This window comes from Phalacrocorax carbo, chromosome Z, assembly GCF_963921805.1.
Source record: "Phalacrocorax carbo chromosome Z, bPhaCar2.1, whole genome shotgun sequence".
NCBI classification, from domain to species: domain Eukaryota; kingdom Metazoa; phylum Chordata; class Aves; order Suliformes; family Phalacrocoracidae; genus Phalacrocorax; species Phalacrocorax carbo.
In genome coordinates, this window is record NC_087548.1 from 23,536,759 (window position 1) to 23,554,878 (window position 18,120).

General features: G+C 45.2%; 1 protein-coding gene across 2 annotated transcripts in view; it reads left to right on the top strand.

Moving 5' to 3' along the window:
• Nucleotides 1-1,647: 1,647 nt before the first annotated feature.
• ZSWIM6 (zinc finger SWIM-type containing 6) overlaps nt 1,648-18,120 on the top strand; it is a 118,401-nt gene continuing 101,928 nt past the window's right edge. For both annotated transcript variants that reach the window (XM_064439603.1, XM_064439604.1), the window contains exon 1: nt 1,648-2,165. In XM_064439603.1, the coding sequence (XP_064295673.1) occupies nt 1,664-2,165 (502 nt within the window). In that variant the 5' untranslated portion in view covers nt 1,648-1,663. The remainder of the gene's footprint in view (nt 2,166-18,120) is intronic.

Consider the following 18,120-nt stretch of genomic DNA (forward strand, 5'->3'; position numbering starts at 1 on the left):
ATCTTCGGGTGTCTGCTGATGCTTTAAAATGTTAGCAAGTCTGACACAGTTTATTCAATGCCCCATCCATTTTTAATGGCAAATGCAGCTTCTGCAAAGCTCTTCAGTCGTCTGTTCAGCAAGCCAGCTATTGTTCTCGCCTGGAGTTTTGGCGGACACAAAACGTAGATGTTAAGTTTCCAGTCAACTCGGCGTTACTCGTACTCCTTAGATCTTGACAGACTTGACGTTCTTTCGCTGCATTCCCTGGTGAAGCCACCTCCCCGCGGCGCACCTCCCAGCTGCAGGCTTGCGTTGCATCATGGAAAATGTAGTCTAGCTGGGTAAACCAGCCTGCGTGGATGAAGCCACCAGGCGCTCAAATTACGGCTTCTGCATTGCATGCTAGCAGGTGCTGCTTCATTGTCAAACCCGAGCCAGGGGAGCAGGTGTTGTTTTCAACTGTGAGTCGCCAAAAAGGCCATTTCCAAGCCAAAGTTACAAAACATTTAATTAATAAAAAACGTTGATTGTTCTAAAATGGTACATGGAAGTCTCCCTCCAGAGGAAAGAGAGTATCGGCTTTATTCGCAAGCCCTGATACGTGTCGTGCAGTACGTTCAGAATGTTTCACGTAGCCAATTTGGGCCAGAACTCCCTTTGCTACAAGCAGGGGTAGCATTTGGTGTTTACCCGGCGCTTTGCGGCAGCCTGACATCCTCTGCCTGCCGCTGCCGTTCACTGTCCCATTCCCCCGCCACGCACCTCCCCCTCAGGAAGGCCATTTAACTTGAGGTGCCGGCACGCTCCCGGACGGCATGTTTTTTAACGAAGAAAGGAAAATAAAAAGCATCCTTTCGTCCTCACGCTTTGCTGCAGCACTCCCTGCCCACTAACGACGAAGCGGGACGGGCGTCCTCCCGCGGGACCCCTCCCACACCCCGGCCAGCGCCACGGCCTCCCACCGACTCACCCGCCGGTCTGCGGCGACCAGACCTCACCTTTGGGATCGATCCAAGCACCATCACCTGCAAAACGAAACGGCTGCCGCCGGCTTGGAACCGGGTTGCACACCCGCCCGCGGCGCGCGCGCCGGTCCCGCACGCTGCTACCGTAATACCTCTAATAGAGGGGGATGACGCTTCACTGAGGTGCCTCACGGGCTTGGGGCGAGGCGGGCGCCCATCCCGGCTCCTGCCCCAGAGACGGGAGCCCAGGCCTTTTTTTTTCCCCCAGCGCGGGCCCCTTTTTCCGCCCGCGGTCGTTACCGTATTTTCCGGCTTTCCCAGCAGAAGTGACGGGGGTTGAGGCGGCGACGGCCACGCCCCCGCATTCCATTCCTCATATGGGGGGGGGGGGAGCGCCGCCGGCCACGCCCCCTTTTCCCACCACGCGCGCGAGGGGCGCGCCCGGGCTTGCGCTCGTGACATCAGCGGGAGGGGGGAAGCGGGGGGGAAGCAGGAGCGTTCTATTTACGTTTGTGGCGGTGATTTGCGTAAGGCACCGCCCCCTCGCTATATTAGGGCGGTGCCCGCCGTAGGCCGTGCGTCCGACACCGCCCCCATCGCCATATAAGGTCGGAGGGGGGCGTGTCCCGAGGGGGGGCTCGCGGCCGCTCGCTGCCTTCCTGGAGCCGTTTATAGGGTACAGCCACTTCCGCCGCTCGCTTAGAAGCGGCGCGATCATGGCGGAGCGCGGTCAGCTCCCTCCCCCCGCCAAGCGCCTCTGCTGCAGACCCGGTTATGGCTCCGGGTGCAGGCCGGGCCAGCGGGCGGGCGGCGCCGGACCCGGCGGCGGGGCGCTCTGCGCCGGACCCTCCTCCGCCGCCGCCGCCGCCGCCCTGGGGCTGCTGCCGCTCGGCAAGACCCAGAGCCCCGAGTCCCTGCTGGACATCGCGGCTCGCAAGGTGGCGGAGAAATGGCCCTTCCAGCGGGTGGAGGAGCGGTTCGAGCGGATCCCGGAGCCGGTGCAGCGCAGGATCGTCTACTGGTCCTTCCCCCGCAGCGAGAGGGAGATCTGCATGTACTCCTCCTTCAACACCGGCGCCGAGGACCCCGCCGCCCCCGGGGGGGCCGGCGCAGCGCCCGGCGGGGCAGCGGACGCCGCCGCCGACGAGAACCGCCTGCCCTTCCGCAGGGGCATCGCTCTGCTCGACGGCGGCTGCGTCGATAACGTCCTGCAAGTCGGTGAGTCACCGGCCGGGGCCGCGCTCCGGAGCCAGGCCACCGCCGTCAGCCGGGCAGGGCGCCGCCAGCCTCCCCCGACGCGGGTCTCCCTGTCACCGGCTCGGCAGCTGGGGGGCTGCCGCCCGTCCGCCGCCGCCCCGGCGGTCGGAGCCTCCCCCGGCACCCCCCGCGGGGCCCGGAGCCGCCCCCCCACCCCACCCCCGCGGCCCAGCCCGTACAAGCCCTTCGCTCCCCGGCCGTTCATGCGGGCCGGGCAACTTCCTCCGCCGGCCTCCTCCCGGTCGCAGCCGGGGCACGGAGTTACTCCTTCCCTCCCTTCCTCCCTCGCTCGGCGTGACACGGCTGCGGACCCCGCCGCCAGGCCGCCCCCCCGCCTGTCCCTTTAACTCGACCACCCTCCCCCAGCCCCCCCCCCCGCCGCGCCGTGCCCGCTCCCGGTAATCCATCCCGTGTAATCCCGTTTGGCTCTGCCACCTCCCAGCGCCCACCCCCGGTAATCCGGGTCATCGCCTTACCCCGAGCCACAATAGCAAGGAGAAGCCGCCCCCCCATCCCGGGGGGACCGCCGGTGGAAATGAATCAGCAGAAGGGCGGCCGGCGGGGGAAGGAGCCGGGGCGGGGGGGCGGGATGCGCCACGGTCCAAAATAAAGATATAAAAGCGGTGCGAGACCCCGGCAGCGGGTGTGCGGGGGCGGGGGGTGGTGGTGGGGGGAGATCCGCGAACAAAGGCATTTCTAGGGCAGCGGCGGCGGCGAGCCGGAGGGAGGGCGATCCGCCCCGCCTGGGGGGTGTTGGGGGGGGTTGCTTTGGGATGAGCCGCTTCGTGACAAGGGAAGGGGGGAGCGCTGCTTTTCCTCCTCCTGAAACAATACTCCCCCCTTCTCTTCCTCCTTCTTCCCCCCCCCCACCCCAGCCCCGCCGCCTGCCGCTGCTCTTCACCCGCTGCGGACGCCCCTGGTTAACCCCTCCATGCCTGGGTATAAAGGGCTGCAGAAGTGGGTATCCCCCGCTTTTTTTTTTTTTTGGGGGGGGGGAGCGCTGTCTGCCGGGGGCGGCTTCCCCCCCGACCGGTGGGGCTCCCCCCCTCGCCCCCGGCAGACAGCCGCCCCCACCGGTGGGTGATGCTCTTTGTGCGACCCGGCCACTTTGTTCTCATTTTCATGTTTATTTGTGTCTTTTTTTTTTTTTTTTCTCCCCTCAGTTTTCTGTTGCTTCCCCTCCTCCTCCCCCGAAAAGGAGAAGCCAGACAAAAGAGGCTGCTGCTCGCCTTTTGTTAGCGGCGGCAGCTCGGGGTGGGGGGGACGCCGGGATCCCCACTCCTCCCCTCCCAAAACCTCAGTCCTGCCCGCTGCGGGTTCGGTTTGGCGGGCAGCTTGCAAAGGTGCCATCAATTTTTTTCCCCGAAGGGAAGCTGTGTCCCTGCTCCTAGGCTTAGTGCCCTTCCCTTCTGCCTAGGGGGAGTTCAATTTTTTTTTTTTTTTGATCTAATTAACTTTCTTACAAGTTTCATCTCTTGGCTTTCTCTTTCCAAAGGTCTGAGGTGCATCTGTGGCGCTTTAGGAGCGATAAAACCAGGAGTAAGGCTTTTTTAGTTTGGTTGGCGGTGCTGAGATAATTTTTTTCCCCTTTTGCTTGCACTTGATTCTGTTTGCAAGCGATGAGGAATGACAGGAGTGCACATAGGGAGGGTTTCTTGGCTGACTACATTTAAGCCAGGAATTCACTGTGAAAATAAAGCCAAGGGGCGATAAATAAAAGATGCAATCTTCTCTAGGAGACAGACACCCAGCATGGGCTTTGCTTCACTTGCTTTCAGCAGTGGAATAGGCCTCAGTGAGTAGTTGTGAAAGAAAAAAAAAAAGTAACTTTTTGTACAGCTTCGAAAAGGGGGGAGCATTGAGTAATGTTGGCAAGGGTCAGCGTGAAGAAAGAAAATATGCATAAATACAACTGAAGTGTTGACTGCTGCTTCTGGAGCCCTTAAAGGCATTCCAAACAAATGCTATACCTATTGCTGAAAATACACTTGCTTTGTTCCCCCACCCTTATGTGAGCCTCCTTTGGAAGGCTGTGCAAAAATAGTAGTGGAAACTGATGATATGAAACATGTCAGTTGTTCTGACAGGAGCCTTTGGCTTGCCTGGCGAGGGAGTCTTGGAGCACTTGGGTAGGCTGGGTCCTGCTGTAGGAAAGTTCTTGTGCAATTTGGGTAGGTAGCTGTGTCATTATGCTGGCTCTTGCCAGCCAGATATTCCTTGTGAAGCAGAAAGGTGCAACTGTTCAAGCCAATTCAACTCGAGTGAGTTATATTGGGTGGAGGATGGAATTGGTTCCATATAATAAGGCTGAATACGTAGCACTGAGGAAAACTTAACGTTGAGTTTATGTAAGTGCATGTTTAGTGACCATATAAATGTGAAGTTGTTCTTTGCAGTATGAGTAATGGAAACTCTGTAAATGTTTACTATTGTACTATGGAAAAGTCTAGTTATTGGACAAAGTACATTTTATTACATATCAATTCTAACAGCTTTACTTGTAACTCTGAGTATTACTATAAACAGGGAATGCAGGGTTTGAGTTCTGAGGGAGACATATACATTCCAGCTCAGTGGAGTTAAATGGAACCATTTGCTTCTGAATTTTACTTTTATTTCATTTTTTAGCCGTGAATAAACATTCAGACAATTTTATCATGGCAACTTAAGTGGGAGAGTTTTAAAAACCTTGTGTCTATGCTGTGTTGAAAATCTTCATGTCATCCTGCTTGGTGCCACCCCAGCTTCATCTCGTGTGTGATGAAAGGAAAATCCTAAATAAAAGGAAGACAATGTTAGTGATACGCACAACTGATGTTCTTGTAATCAAGCAGTAAATTTGTGTGCTAGCCTATATTGAAGTTGAATGATATTGTCCTAGCATAATTACCATCACTTAATTTTGAAAGATTTTTCTCCAAAGAAGTTGGCTTCAAAAGTCCATTTGCATTTAATTTATTCATGTTTTTATAGCTTTTTGATATGTTTCAATTAGACATGAAGGATTTTCTTCAATTTATTAAAAAAAAAAACAAACCAAAAAACCCCGAACAAACCAGAATGTGGGCTTCCAAAGCAAACCTTTTCAACTGCTCAAAACAGAGCTTTTTCAATCATATATGTTATTCATTTATTTCAAACCAAGTATTTTTAGTAAAAATTACAGTCTAAACATGAAAGCAGTTTGTGAATAAATACAACAATCTGGAAGGAAAATTAGAAATTGTCTGTGTTTCATTTGGCCAAGTTTGTGAAGATGCCAGGAGCAAGCAGACAGTTTTAGATGGTGAAGTGTATATTTGGTGTCTGAGGTTAGTTCTGAATTAGTATATAGTACTGGGTTGTCGTCACAGCTACAGCTGTCAAGGTTAGGAAGAGGTGTGATCCTCCAATAGCACAGTTGACCTGGCGAGAAACCTTGATGCAGCTATTCTAGGAGAAGAAAAAAAACCCCATGTGCCTCTGCTGGTATGACTCTTCTAGCTTGAGGAAAGATGGAGAGTGCCTTCACTGTAGTGCTGTAAAGCTTGGCTTTACCGCTGTAGCTGCCATCTGCATTAGAGGTACTTGAAGTGGTTTTTTGATATGTCATGTAAGTACTCCTAGAGTATCCTTGTCTGTCTGTAATTTGAGGTCGGTTTGTCTTTGTTGTACAGACCCTGCTTGCTCATAGGTCTTCCTTTAAGGCTTTACCATCCTTTCCACAGCAGCATGAGGCTTTGTAATCATGGTAGTCGTGCCTCTTAGGTATGAATGGCAAGGGAGTGAGTTGGAGGGAAGAGGCTCCTAGGGAAGGAAAATAATGTAAAGAATTAATTGACTGGCACTTACCACAACTCTAGAATTTAATGTTAATATTGTGAGCTAGAAAACTGCCTTGTCGGTAGAAGGGGGTTCAGCCAAACAGCATTGTCAGTGTAGAGCTGCAGACTCATTTTTCTGAAGCCCCTCAGTGATGTGTGATCAGGGGGATGTAACCAAAATATTTTTTAGATAACAACAAAGTAAAATTTCTCAAGTGTAAAATAATGGCTGGAGCTCCCTGGATGTTTCTTTTGTTGGTTATTAAATGAAGTTGAAAACTTGCAATCCCTACCGCCCCCCGCCCCCGCCGTTTTATCTTCTGACTCAGGTGCTTTTGTCATCTATTGCTACAGCTGATTATTTTACCCCCTTTTCCTTTTTTTAAAATATGAGCTAAAGGTTGATGATTACCTTCAAAACCAGGAGAGTCATTTTTTCACCAGGAAGAAGAGAAAGTATTACAAGACCATGTTGGTAACTGCTACATGTAACTCTTGTGGAATGTGTATTGTAGGCAGGAAATTTCAGATTGTTTTAATGGATGATTATAGTTAATAATAATTTATTCTTTCTAGCCATCTTTACTTGAAATAACATGAAATTGTGGAGCAAATAAAACAAAAGTAATTTTCTTCAAGGTTTAGTTGTTTGAGTGCCAACAGCATAATGTGAAACACCTTTCTGTTGATAAAACCACACCAAGTACTTTGTTAGCGAAGCTGGCACAAATGTTTTTGTGCTGTGAGTTGAAATGTGCCTTTTAGCAGACATTATGATGTTCACTGAGGTATGCAGTATAGATCTAATTGTTGATGAAACCTGTAGGATTCATGGATTTAGTAATAAATTTTTATTTAATGCAAATAATACTAAGTCGTGTGACAAAACGAAGGCTGTAATTTGTGGAGATGCAAGCTCTGTGTTTTGCATAAACTTCTCGGTGTCCTGTGGCACCAAATTGTCTTGGTATGTGTAGTGACCTTTTTCCAAGGGGAGAAGGTTGTGTTAAACTTTGCCTGTTTGAGGAGAAGTTTGTCTGCTGACATGCTGAAGGAATAAGCGTAGCTTCTTCTGCAGTCAGCCTGACAGTGGGGTTTGGTTAGGAATGTATGACTAAAACAAGTAATCCAGAATTTGTGAATACAATATTGTAGTAGGGGAGTAAACAAATGATGTCTCACTTTTTGCTGGACTTTTTTTGACTTAGTTCCAAGACTAGTAGAGTCTTGCGAAAATATCTTCATTGATTCCAGTTTCAGTTTGGTTTAAGAAATAACTACTAATATTTCCAAGTTTTGGAGCAGAAACAAGTAAACTAATTTTAAAATATTTCTTCCTGAAAGGGAGACATCTGAATGCACTTCAGTTTCCTTCTTAGATTTGGAATGCAATGCATTAATTATGGAATGTGCAAGCTATTTTCAGTTTGTGTGCTCGGATGTACTATCCTTGACCTTGAATAATTTCTTTGGAAACCCTAAAAAAGGGGGGGAGGGAAAAGGTGGAAAAAAGCTTTCTTTCAAGACCAGATCACTAATGTGGAAAACTTTGTAAATTGGCTCCTGCCTTTTTGCAGATATTTCTAAAAATATCTAATCTGTATTTTAAGAGAAAGTAAGCATTTTAGAGTGATTTCAAGATATGAAAATAAAACTTTATACTGTTTTTCTATGTAATTATGAATGGTAGGATAAATAATAGGACAGTGTCAGTACTGCTTTACAATTAATTTAGTTTTTTAGGAGAAAATGAATAGTACATCACTTCCCATCACAGTTTTTAAACCAAGGAATCTTCTATACAAGAGTTAGATATTGGGTTCACCTAACAATTTTTCATGGTTTGTTTTAGGTTGTTTTTCCTGTTCCTTATGTTTCATTTTTCCCCTAACTTCAAGGCTTTCCTTGCTTCCACTTTCAATGCTTGCTTTCTCTTTTAGAAAATGATTCCATCTCTGTATATGATCAGATGTTTTGGTAAGTAGCAGTTCTTGAGTTTGAGCCAGTTGTCATGCTAGCAACTGATGCCTGCTTGTGCTCTTTCTCTCCCTGTACTCTAACTTTCAGAAGTAAGCAATTAAAAGCAAAATCCGTGTGTGAGGGTAGGTTGGAACTATTTAAAAGTCAGCATTGGACAAACTGGTTTCCTTAAAAATGAGTACTGTAAAAATACTGCGTTTTGTCCTGTTGTTTGCTTGAAATGAACCTGTTAAAATTGAACCCTTGCATAAGACTCAGTTAAAGTTCTAATTTAAAAAATTTAACGTACTTTGAGTGAAAAGTATATTATCACACGCAACAATTTTTACTGGTGAAGGACAAAGTATATTAGATGGCATGCTAAAAGATATGTCTGCATGGGTCTAATTTTAACGTCACCTGCTGTCTAGGTAATCTAGTTATGTCAAGACAAACAGTGAAGTTTTGTAGTAGTGTAACACGAGTACAATGTTGTGGTAGTATAGGAATACAGCTGGCATACTTTAATTTGCTTTTTCTTTGGCTGGTTTTCTGTGGGGATTAGGTGGGAGAATTTACTGCATCTTTAAAAAGGGAGGGAAAAAATGACCACACCATTTTAACTGACAAAAGCTATCCTAATTTATGAATATGCTATCTGTGACAGGAACTAATTTGAAATTTTAAAAAGCTTTTATGTGCAACAAGGGCACAGATTTAATGCGAATTCTGATTGCTTGGAATGCAGTCAGCCTGACAGCATGTGAATACTTGAGTACTGTCCAACAACTGCGCTTGTTGTTTCTGCGAGATCTGTCTCCTTGACCTTCCACTTTTTCTTCTCACTAAGACTACCTATGTAAAATGCATCTCTCAGTTGGATAGGTATGCAGCCCTTGACATGGTTTCATATCCTTCTGTGACCTGCATCACTAGAGATCTTGGCTGGTACTGCATGCTGGTTTGCGTTCTTCTAGCTACATGCCAATTACCATAATTTACGTGATGCCCTTGTGGTGCGTTACCCTGCTATTCTCTGATGAAGCGGCAATACATGTCCAATCTTTGTTGCCTTGGCCCTGCTATTGAAGACCAGGATGTCTAGAAAACTTGTGATGTAAGTCGCTATCTTAAAATAGTTTTTTCTGACTTAATTCTGCAAATGTGCAAACAGACCAGAGGAGCGTAGCCTTCTAATAGTAACTACAGTGTAGAGAATTCCTTTGTGGTTAAGTCAGAACTGATAAAAGGCTTGCTGTAGGAGCTGAGCAGTCGTACAAAAGACTTTCTTGTTTGACACAATTCAGTATAGACTGAAGTGTCTTCAAATGTGGGATTTTTACTAACACTTCATTAAATCCTTCTGAAAAATGAAACACAAGTTGTGAGAGGGGAATCTTTAACAGTGTTTAGAGTATATTTTAAGGTAATTGTGATGCAGAGCATCACACGCTTTAAAAAGGAGAGCTTAATTTTTTTTAATCATTTTCTGCTCTAACCCTTTACTCCTTGTAAATGAGTACATTTGACAGCATTGAAATATTTGGAAATTTTTGCTTTGGAAATGCATGGGCAATGGCTGAGAAACTCTGACGTTAATTGGAAGGGTGCAGTAAAACCTGCCAGTAAGTTTAAATTCACACTAGTAGAGCTGGCTGATCAGATAAATCGGAAGTTAATTTGCTGAATTAATGTGCTAAAAATTCAGGTGACTTACCTTTTGTCTTGCTTTATTTAACAACCTGCCTGTTTACATAAGTCATCTTTCATTGTTAATTGATGTCAGATATTTAATACGTTATGGGATTGTTGGAAAAATAAATGGAGGAAAATGGCATGATAGAAAGAAATTTCATAGAAGTAAGTGTTAATATATATATTTGTCTTTATTTTGGACAAAAGTTAATTGTATTCAAATGATAATTTTAAAGGCTGGGAAAATAAAATGTTACATAGCTGTATGACTTCTAAGAAATGAGGCACTTTGTTGTACGCTTGCCAAGTTTAGCTGCTAACTGGTTACTGACAGCCGGTAGTAATGCAAATACAGTGCAGGAACTTCAGGAATTGTGCAGCTGACTACAATGTTTAATTTATACTGACTAATGAAATAAAGAACATTCAACTGTTGAGGCACTTAAAATTGGATAAGCTGCTCTATAAAGTGTGAGACAAATTTACAATCTGTAATACAGTAGAGGATCAAATTTGCATGTATTCTAATTATTTTTGTATTTTTAAACTTGTGTTAAAAGCAAGGTATTGGGTTAAAGGCTTTTACCAGCACTGGCTGTCTTGGATTCGTTTCCTTATGCTTAAAGTTTGACTCTTTCTTATTTTATCCTAGTGGCCTGCCTTCTCCCCACATGGCAGTGTTCAGCTACATGTACAGGGCATAGCGGCAGCACAAACTCTCTTCAGCAGATCAGCTTTTAGCTTACCCTGTCAAGAGCAGCTGGTGAACGTTACTACCAGTATTTAATTTCTATGTTCAGCTTTGATATTTTGACTGGCATAAAGTTCATGGAGCACCAGTCCATATTTGGTAATTAACGATGGGATTGATAGAATGTTTATGGAAAGTAAAAGTAAATGTAGATAGTGTGGTGTTCAGGTTTTTGTATGCTTGGTGGCTGGTCATTTTTACCACTTACTGGTAGCTTTGTTCTGAAAGGATGGCAGATAGTGTGTTGGGGTTTTTTGTTTGTGGTTTTTTTTTTACAAGAAATGTTTGAATTGTTAGGAATTAACAAATAAGTCTACAGATAATCTTCCTGGAATCTTCTGGAAAATGTGAGCAAATCAGCAAAGTTGAGCAGAGAACCTTAAAGTAAACTCTTGATTACTTGCACAGCAGTTGTCTCAATGAAGCACTTACGATGCTTCTCCTGTTTGTGGAATACAATGCACTGCTTTGCGACGGTCAAAAGTAGTCTTAGTAAAACACTGGTTTGCATATTTACAAAGCTGGCCTCAGTGACTACATTAAGCATGGCTTGTGCTTCCTCAAGACAATTCTGCTGTGCCTGCTGATTTAAAAGTTCAAAAGCAGGGAAAAATCAATAGTCTAAATGAATTGTTTAATATATTAGCTAAAGGAAGGAAACCTGGAACACATTTATTCTGAAATACTGTTATGACCAATGACAACTGGCTGTGCTGCTGCTGTTGTACACGCAAAATGAGTGTCAGTTTCTCCATTGATTTAGGTTGTAAACTGAAGCCTTGTAAACTGACTACAGTTAGTGTCTTGGGGATAAAATATAAAGTCCATTATATTCTTTATCTGCCTGGATTTAGCGTAGCTATATTGCACAGAAGCATGAAACTTCAGTTTTGCTTCTTCTAGAGCAGAGGTCTGAGCATGACATAAAATGTGTAGCTGCTTTTTAGCTTTTTGTTATTGCAAGTCATGATACGTGAGAGCATCACCATGCAGCTTTCCTCGTCAAATGCATGAATAATAGAGGTGACTTCAGCTAAAAGTGCTACTAATGCATGAATGGTAGGCAGTGCATAGGAATGGGACTTGATGTAGCAGATGCCATGGCAATCTGATGGGATAAGGAAGCTCAGAATAACTTGATTAGTGCTACTTAAAAATTTTAGAAGCAGCATACCACTCATTTTTACTGACAGTTTTCAGTGATCAAACTTTACATTGTAATGTATCCTGGTAATAATTTACAGGCTTGATTTCTAGGTGGTTATGTAGATGATAAATATAAGTGGCTGTTTGGTGGCAGGAGTGAAGAAGTGTTTAGGAGTAAACAAAAGTTTGGCTCCTTGAATATGATGTACTTGAAGAGAAGAGAGGTAGTAAAATGCTGAGTTGACCTTTGTAGCTGAGAAGCCAGGAAGAGAAGTGGGAGGTGGTGGTGCCTGAGATAAGGTAGAGGTCAAAGATACTGGCAGATCCCTGAAGAGGTGTATTTAAGGAGGGGAGGATATAGTCTGAATGACTACTCCCTCTGTGTGGTCTATTTTCAACAGGTATTATCAAAGGCATGGAAACTAATAGATTCTTTCCTACAAAATGAAACAAAGCTTCCAAAATGGAAAGCAGGTTGGCAAACTAACTTAGCTGTCCTGTAGCTTTTGAGGCAGTAAAATACATTTAAAGTTATGAAGTGTCTTGTCCTGGTTTCAGCTGGGATAGAGTTAATTTTTTTCACAGTAGCTTGTATGGGGCGATGTTTTGGATTTTTGCTGGAAACAGTGGTGATAACGAGGAGATGTTTTGGCTGTTGCTAAGTAGTGCTTACACTGGTCAAGGACTTTTTCAACTCCCCATGCTCTGCCAGGTGCACAAGAAGTCAGGACGGGACACAGCTGGGACAGCTGACCCAAACTGACCAAAGGGACATTCCATACCATATGACGTCATGCTCAGCATATAGAGCTGTGGGAGGAAGAAGGAAGGGGGGGATGTTTGGAGTGATGGCGTTTGTCTTCCCAAGTAACCGTTACATGTGATGGAGCCCTGCTTTCCTGGAGATGGCTGAACACCTGCCTGCCCGTGGGAAGTGGTGAATGAATTCCGTGTTCTGCTTTGCTTCTGTGCACAGCTTTTGCTTTACCTATTAAACTGTCTTTATCTCAACCCATGAGTTGCCTCACTTCTACTCTTCTGATTCTCTCCCCTGTCCCACCAGGGGGGAGTGAGTGAGCGGCTGCGTGGTGCTTGGTTGCTGAATGGGGTTTTCTCTCTCTTTTTTTCAATCTTGCATCCCAATTTCAATTTTATAAATAAAATGCACAAAGGAAACACTCTTTTTTCAGAAAGCACTGCATTTCTATTATTATTCTGACCTGGGAATAAGGATTGGGGGTACAGTGTGGAAAGACAGGGATCTAGTGAAGAGTGACGCACAGCTTTACTAGGCATTTCTTTAGACCAAGGTAGGAAATAGGAAGGGGAAAGAGGAAGAGAATTGTCTGAGTTGCCACAGTGGTGATCAGAAGAACTGGAGAAGTTTTTCCTGTGGATAGGAGGCCATGTGGAAGACAAACCTGATGTTGATAAGGGTAGAAGATAAATGGTAAAGACTGGAAATGTAGGACAAATGCGAGCATTGTAATCTCAGTAGGTAAGAGATCCAGAGTTTTGCTGGGTTTAAAAGGAAGGACTTGTATATACTCAGAGGGATAAGGAAGGGTACTGATGTGGTCAGAAGACTGAATACTTCCAGCATGTGGAGTAAGTGTGAAAGGAGCAAGATGGCAGTAAAGTCAAAGCTGCTACTTCCTGATTACTCAAAGTGTGAAATGATAGGTACTAAAATATTAGACTGGCCGAATGGGAAGAGACATGAATCATGGGCATGCACTTCAGTGAATCCTGCATATGAGGTCCATCTTCCCCTCTCTCCTTAAATAACAGAAGGAAGCTAAGAAGTAGAGGTAAAGTGTTGAGAAACACTGTGGAAAGGAGGAAGCAGAGGAGGATGACTGTGCAGTGAGACAGTAAGCTGTGATTTTTAGGAAGTAAAAGAAGAACCACAAAAGCCGGTAAAGGTTAAAAGTTCTGGGAGAGGAGTCATCGATTTTTGTAAGTGCTGAAGGGTAAAGGAATCCAAATCCTGAAACGCATCCAGAAAAGGTCTCCAGTGGGAACCCTTGGTGAGAGGCATCCAAGTGGGATGCACCGTACTGGAACCAGCAATGGCCTTGGTGTACTCAATGGCTTGGCAGTGTGAGTGAGAAGATGGTGATGTGGGACAGGTGGTGTTGTGACAGAACATGAGCATCTCAACTGTAAGTTAATGAGTGAATGAGGTGGGGAAGTCAGCAGCATAAGAGTGCAGCTGATGCTGGTTTGAAGTGCCAGAAGTAGAGTGGGAAGGATGTGTTTGCAGGGTGGGCTGGGGGTGGGGCTGCTGCAGAAGTAGCCTGTAATTTAATCTTCCATCAGTAGCTGGGTACAAATAGTGTAAGTTGACAGCAGCACATTCAGGATAGGGTGGAGGGAGGGACCTTTGGGCTCATCCCCTGCAGCTCAGTGCCCTGGCACCCTGCTCCAGGCACCAAGCAGCTCCTTTTCCACAGGCAGAAGCACTGCTGGGCCCTTGGTCAGTTCGCTTTTCCACAGGAATGAATATATGTGTAAGCAAGGGGCTGTTGTGAGGTTTGCTAGCAGTATATGTGTCTAATAGCAGTGTCCAGTGTGGTGGTTACAGCTTGTTAGCCCTGACGTGGGCATGCTGGTGCAGTGATGCAGTGCTTCCATTAGCTTGAGCTGTGCATGTCAGCTGTTCAGAGGCTCTTGTACTGGTCTACAAAACCCCAGCTGTGTTGTAAAGGTGCTGATCAAAGGCTGAGACCAGTAGTTCTATAGTCTTCGTAAATATGGGTTTAAAGCTAAAATACAAGCCTTTTGTCTATCTTCTTTCTAAGGCTGGTAACCTTAGGTTGCTTCACAAATATTGTAAATGACAGAGGCCATAAACCTGTGCTCTGAGAGAAGTTAAAACTATATTTGCAGTTACAATTTAGCATTGTTATCACTCTTGCCCCTCCCTTTTTCTGGGGAGGGGGCACATTCCTGGTTGGCCAAGCCTGCTACCCTAAGGAAGGCTGCTGATACAGCAGCACAGCGTGGTTGTGAGCACAGGAGTCCTTCTCCAAGAGCCCATTTCAGCCAACTTGCTCCTTGTCACTCAGTGAACTCCTCCAGGGTTTGGCTGTGAAACAGGCTTATCAAAATAAATGTTTTCCATTGTGAAATACTCTGGTCATGAATATGGTAAATGAAATAACTGACTCACTTGCTATGCTGTGACTCGTTACTGCTCTGTGCCTCATTGTGCAACTCTTAGAACAGAAAATGCGCATTGCTGTGCTTATAACCTTGTGTTTTGGAAATGTTTTGTGATTGTCATTTGTGAACTTCACACACTGTGAAGACCACTGTGTGTTATTCACCCTGAAGTCATGTGGTTGCTTTAGGCTGGCTTAAATGCAGGCTGCTGTCGAAGGGATACTGCTGTCCTCAAACTTGCAGCCTATGTCAGGGCTTGTGGAGCTGCATGGTGAACCAGAGAACTGGCCTGCTTATGAATTCAGTTCTCGCTGGGTGAGTTTTACCTGGTGTATTGGCCAAGAAAATGCTACTGTTCATTCAAGGAAGAGGAGATTGCAAGAAGGGGGACACTGAAAAGGTCAGGGCTTCTTTCTGTGTCAGTCACACTTAGACTGGCTTAAAGTGATCATGAAGCCTTGACAGCTTCCTGGGGAAAGGAGATGGCTGCTGTGCTTGGGAAGTCACTTCTGACAAAAGGAGGCCTGATTTTCCAGAGACAGCAGCATGGGCCTTTCCTGAGCCCAGGTTGTGTGTTGGGTCTGTATGAGTGAGCCATCTTCCACATCTCTTTCTCTACAGTGTTTCTATGTGTTACAAAACCATGGCCAAGTGATGAGTACCCCTCCCACACTCCACCAGCGGTGGTTAAAAGAAAGCCAGACAAATGTTTACTTTAAGAGTGCAGGAAAGGGAATACCTAACTACTTACTCCAGTTGTATGTATTCACTTCTCTGTCTGCATAGCTGTTGCAAAAGGTACTTTTTGCCTTCAAAGTTCATATTTTTCTCTTATTCTGGGATGGTGCTGAGCTTCAGCATACTTACGTATGACACAGACTTTTGAGGCAATTTTTCTGCTTATTATGCAGATGTTTGGTGACCAAATAACATGTTCTATGTTTATTTTCATTCATAGCAGTTGACTTCAGTTGCTAAAGTAAGTATTCACAGCTTTTTGTCTGGTTAGGCCTGCTGAGCCAACACAGCTAAGAATGAGCTGGAGTCTCCTCTTTGCTTCTTGATCTATTGCCACTCAGCAATCTCACTGGAGGTTGCAGGGACATGGTGAGACTTCAGTTGTCTTGCATGGTCTTTATTACTTGTGGTAACATCTGAGAAGGAAATGATGGAGATCTCAAGCTGAGTTTGTAGGGCTGACACAAAGGTGGGGGAAAACCTTATTGCTTGTACACTGAGTACTTTTGATATGGACCTCACTGAGAGTCTAAAATAGCTTTGTGGAGTTCCAGTATCTTTACTGCTTCCCCAAGTAGAACAGCAATTGAGCAGAAAGTTGGTGCTTTTGTATAACTTGCTTAGTGTGGAAGCTAAATGGCAGACAGCTGTTCTGGTAAGTGAGGCATATTTACTGAAATGATCTGTTTTCAGGACTCAAATAAAGCTGATGTGTGCTGTATTCCAGATGGACCTAACTAATGCAGAACTAAGCTTGCCTATAACTGGTGGAGGAAGAAAGTGCATTGGAAGCCCTGTTGCACACTTCAGAGTGCAGATGAGTCTATTTTCAGGGCAGAAATGGCTTCCCTTTACTGTAAAGAGATTTTATGGAGCTTTATATTGGCCTGTCTGGGAGAGGATGCTTTGGCTTTCTCAACTGCATGCAGTGGGGGAGCTTAAAGCTTATTACTGGCTCGCTTTCAACAGTAGCCTGCTTCAATGTGGACAGATTGATCCGGCTTATTCACTTCCTAGAGCCCTCCTACTGGTCTGCCTAGACAATTGTGGCTGTCAGACTCTTTAAGGCATGCATGAGCAAGAGTCCAGGTCCTTAAGTTGCACAGCACTTAAGCAGGGTACTTGACTTCTCTTGGTTGTCTCCTGCTGGGAGGGAGCCTGCATGACCTCCAACCTAATCGAAATGTCTAGTTCCTTCCTAACTGCTGCAGGTGGTGTTTATTGTACACCTTTACTCTGGCTCCTAAACCAAATATTTTTTATTTGAGGAAGGTGAAGTTACTTAGTCTGGTGTCTTTCCTGCTCCATTGTTGCACTGCTAACAGTCTTATAAAATTGCATGTCTTCTTTCTGTGAAATAATGTTTTAAGCTGATCACAGGTTAAGCAATGTAAGCTGACCATGATTTCTGCAAGCCAGTTTTGTTAAAGAAGTACCAGCTTGAACATTTTTCCACTTAGAAGAATGAAGAGCAGTCAGGTATATCAGTCTTTCAATTTTTGTACCAATTAGTGTGGTATCATGGCTGTATTCTTTTAACTCCTCCACCTCTACCCCTACTTCCTCTGCTACTCTGAAGACAAACACTATCAGGGGGAAACGGCTGTTCAGAACAGGGTATTGAGCGATGCACAGTGCTGTTGCTCATGTGAAGCTAGCAAATAGGAAGAAGAACAATCTCCATGAGTAATGTAGGGTGTTCTTTAAAGACAGTCTAAAACCAAAGTGTTCAGTTTTGAAGCTTGGGTAAGTTATATTCATAATTGATCATGTTTTGTCTTTAATCTGGAAAAAATGTTTTTTGCCTTAGTAAAAAAGTATTATTTTATTGGAAAGGGACTTAAAAGAGGGTTAAAAACCTGGGATTTTTTTTGTACTACAGTTGAGTGAATCTCCTTAAACCTGCCAAGCTTAAAACTTATTGGGATTGATGTTTCTTAATGGAACAGACAGTTCAGAGTGAATGTTCTCATCACAAGTCTGGTGTTGAGTCAAAAACAGTCTACCACCAAAACCCAAAAGAATGTACCTAGCTCTTTGCATACAGATTTGCTCACAAGTTCAGAATTTTGCAGAACTGGTTCAGGAATCCAGACTTGCACTTGCCATCCTTGCCAAAGCCCTCCAGAAGCATTACGTAAATACCTTCACACCAGCTGGAGGTGAGAATCCTGCCTGTGGGTGCATGGCCAGAAGCTGCTGCGCATCAGCTGCTTGCTGTAATTTCCTCTCTTCAGACCTGTATCTTGCACCTTCCTGAAAGCTGACCGCTTTCTACCAAGGGGTAATGTCCTGTGGATTACTTTCCCATCGCTGCTGCAAGACTGTCCACAGGTCAATTTCTGTGGAACAGTGAATGTGCCACCAGCCGTGCCTCTGAAGTTTTTGTTGCTGTGGTAAGTGTGAAGTTATACATGGTCGTTTGACCCAGTGGAGAAGTCTAAGACAACTCTTGGATTTTTACATTTTGAAGATATGAGGAAGAGGTCATACTGGGTTCAGATAACTACTACTACTAACATTGTTTGTGTAGTTTTATCTGCTTTCGTGCTATTTGAATTCAGGCCAGAGTTCCTGTCAGTTATGCTGTGCAGGTGGCAAGTTAGGTCATCTAGTAGTCTTTTTAAATGTACCCATCTCTAAAGACAATATTGTG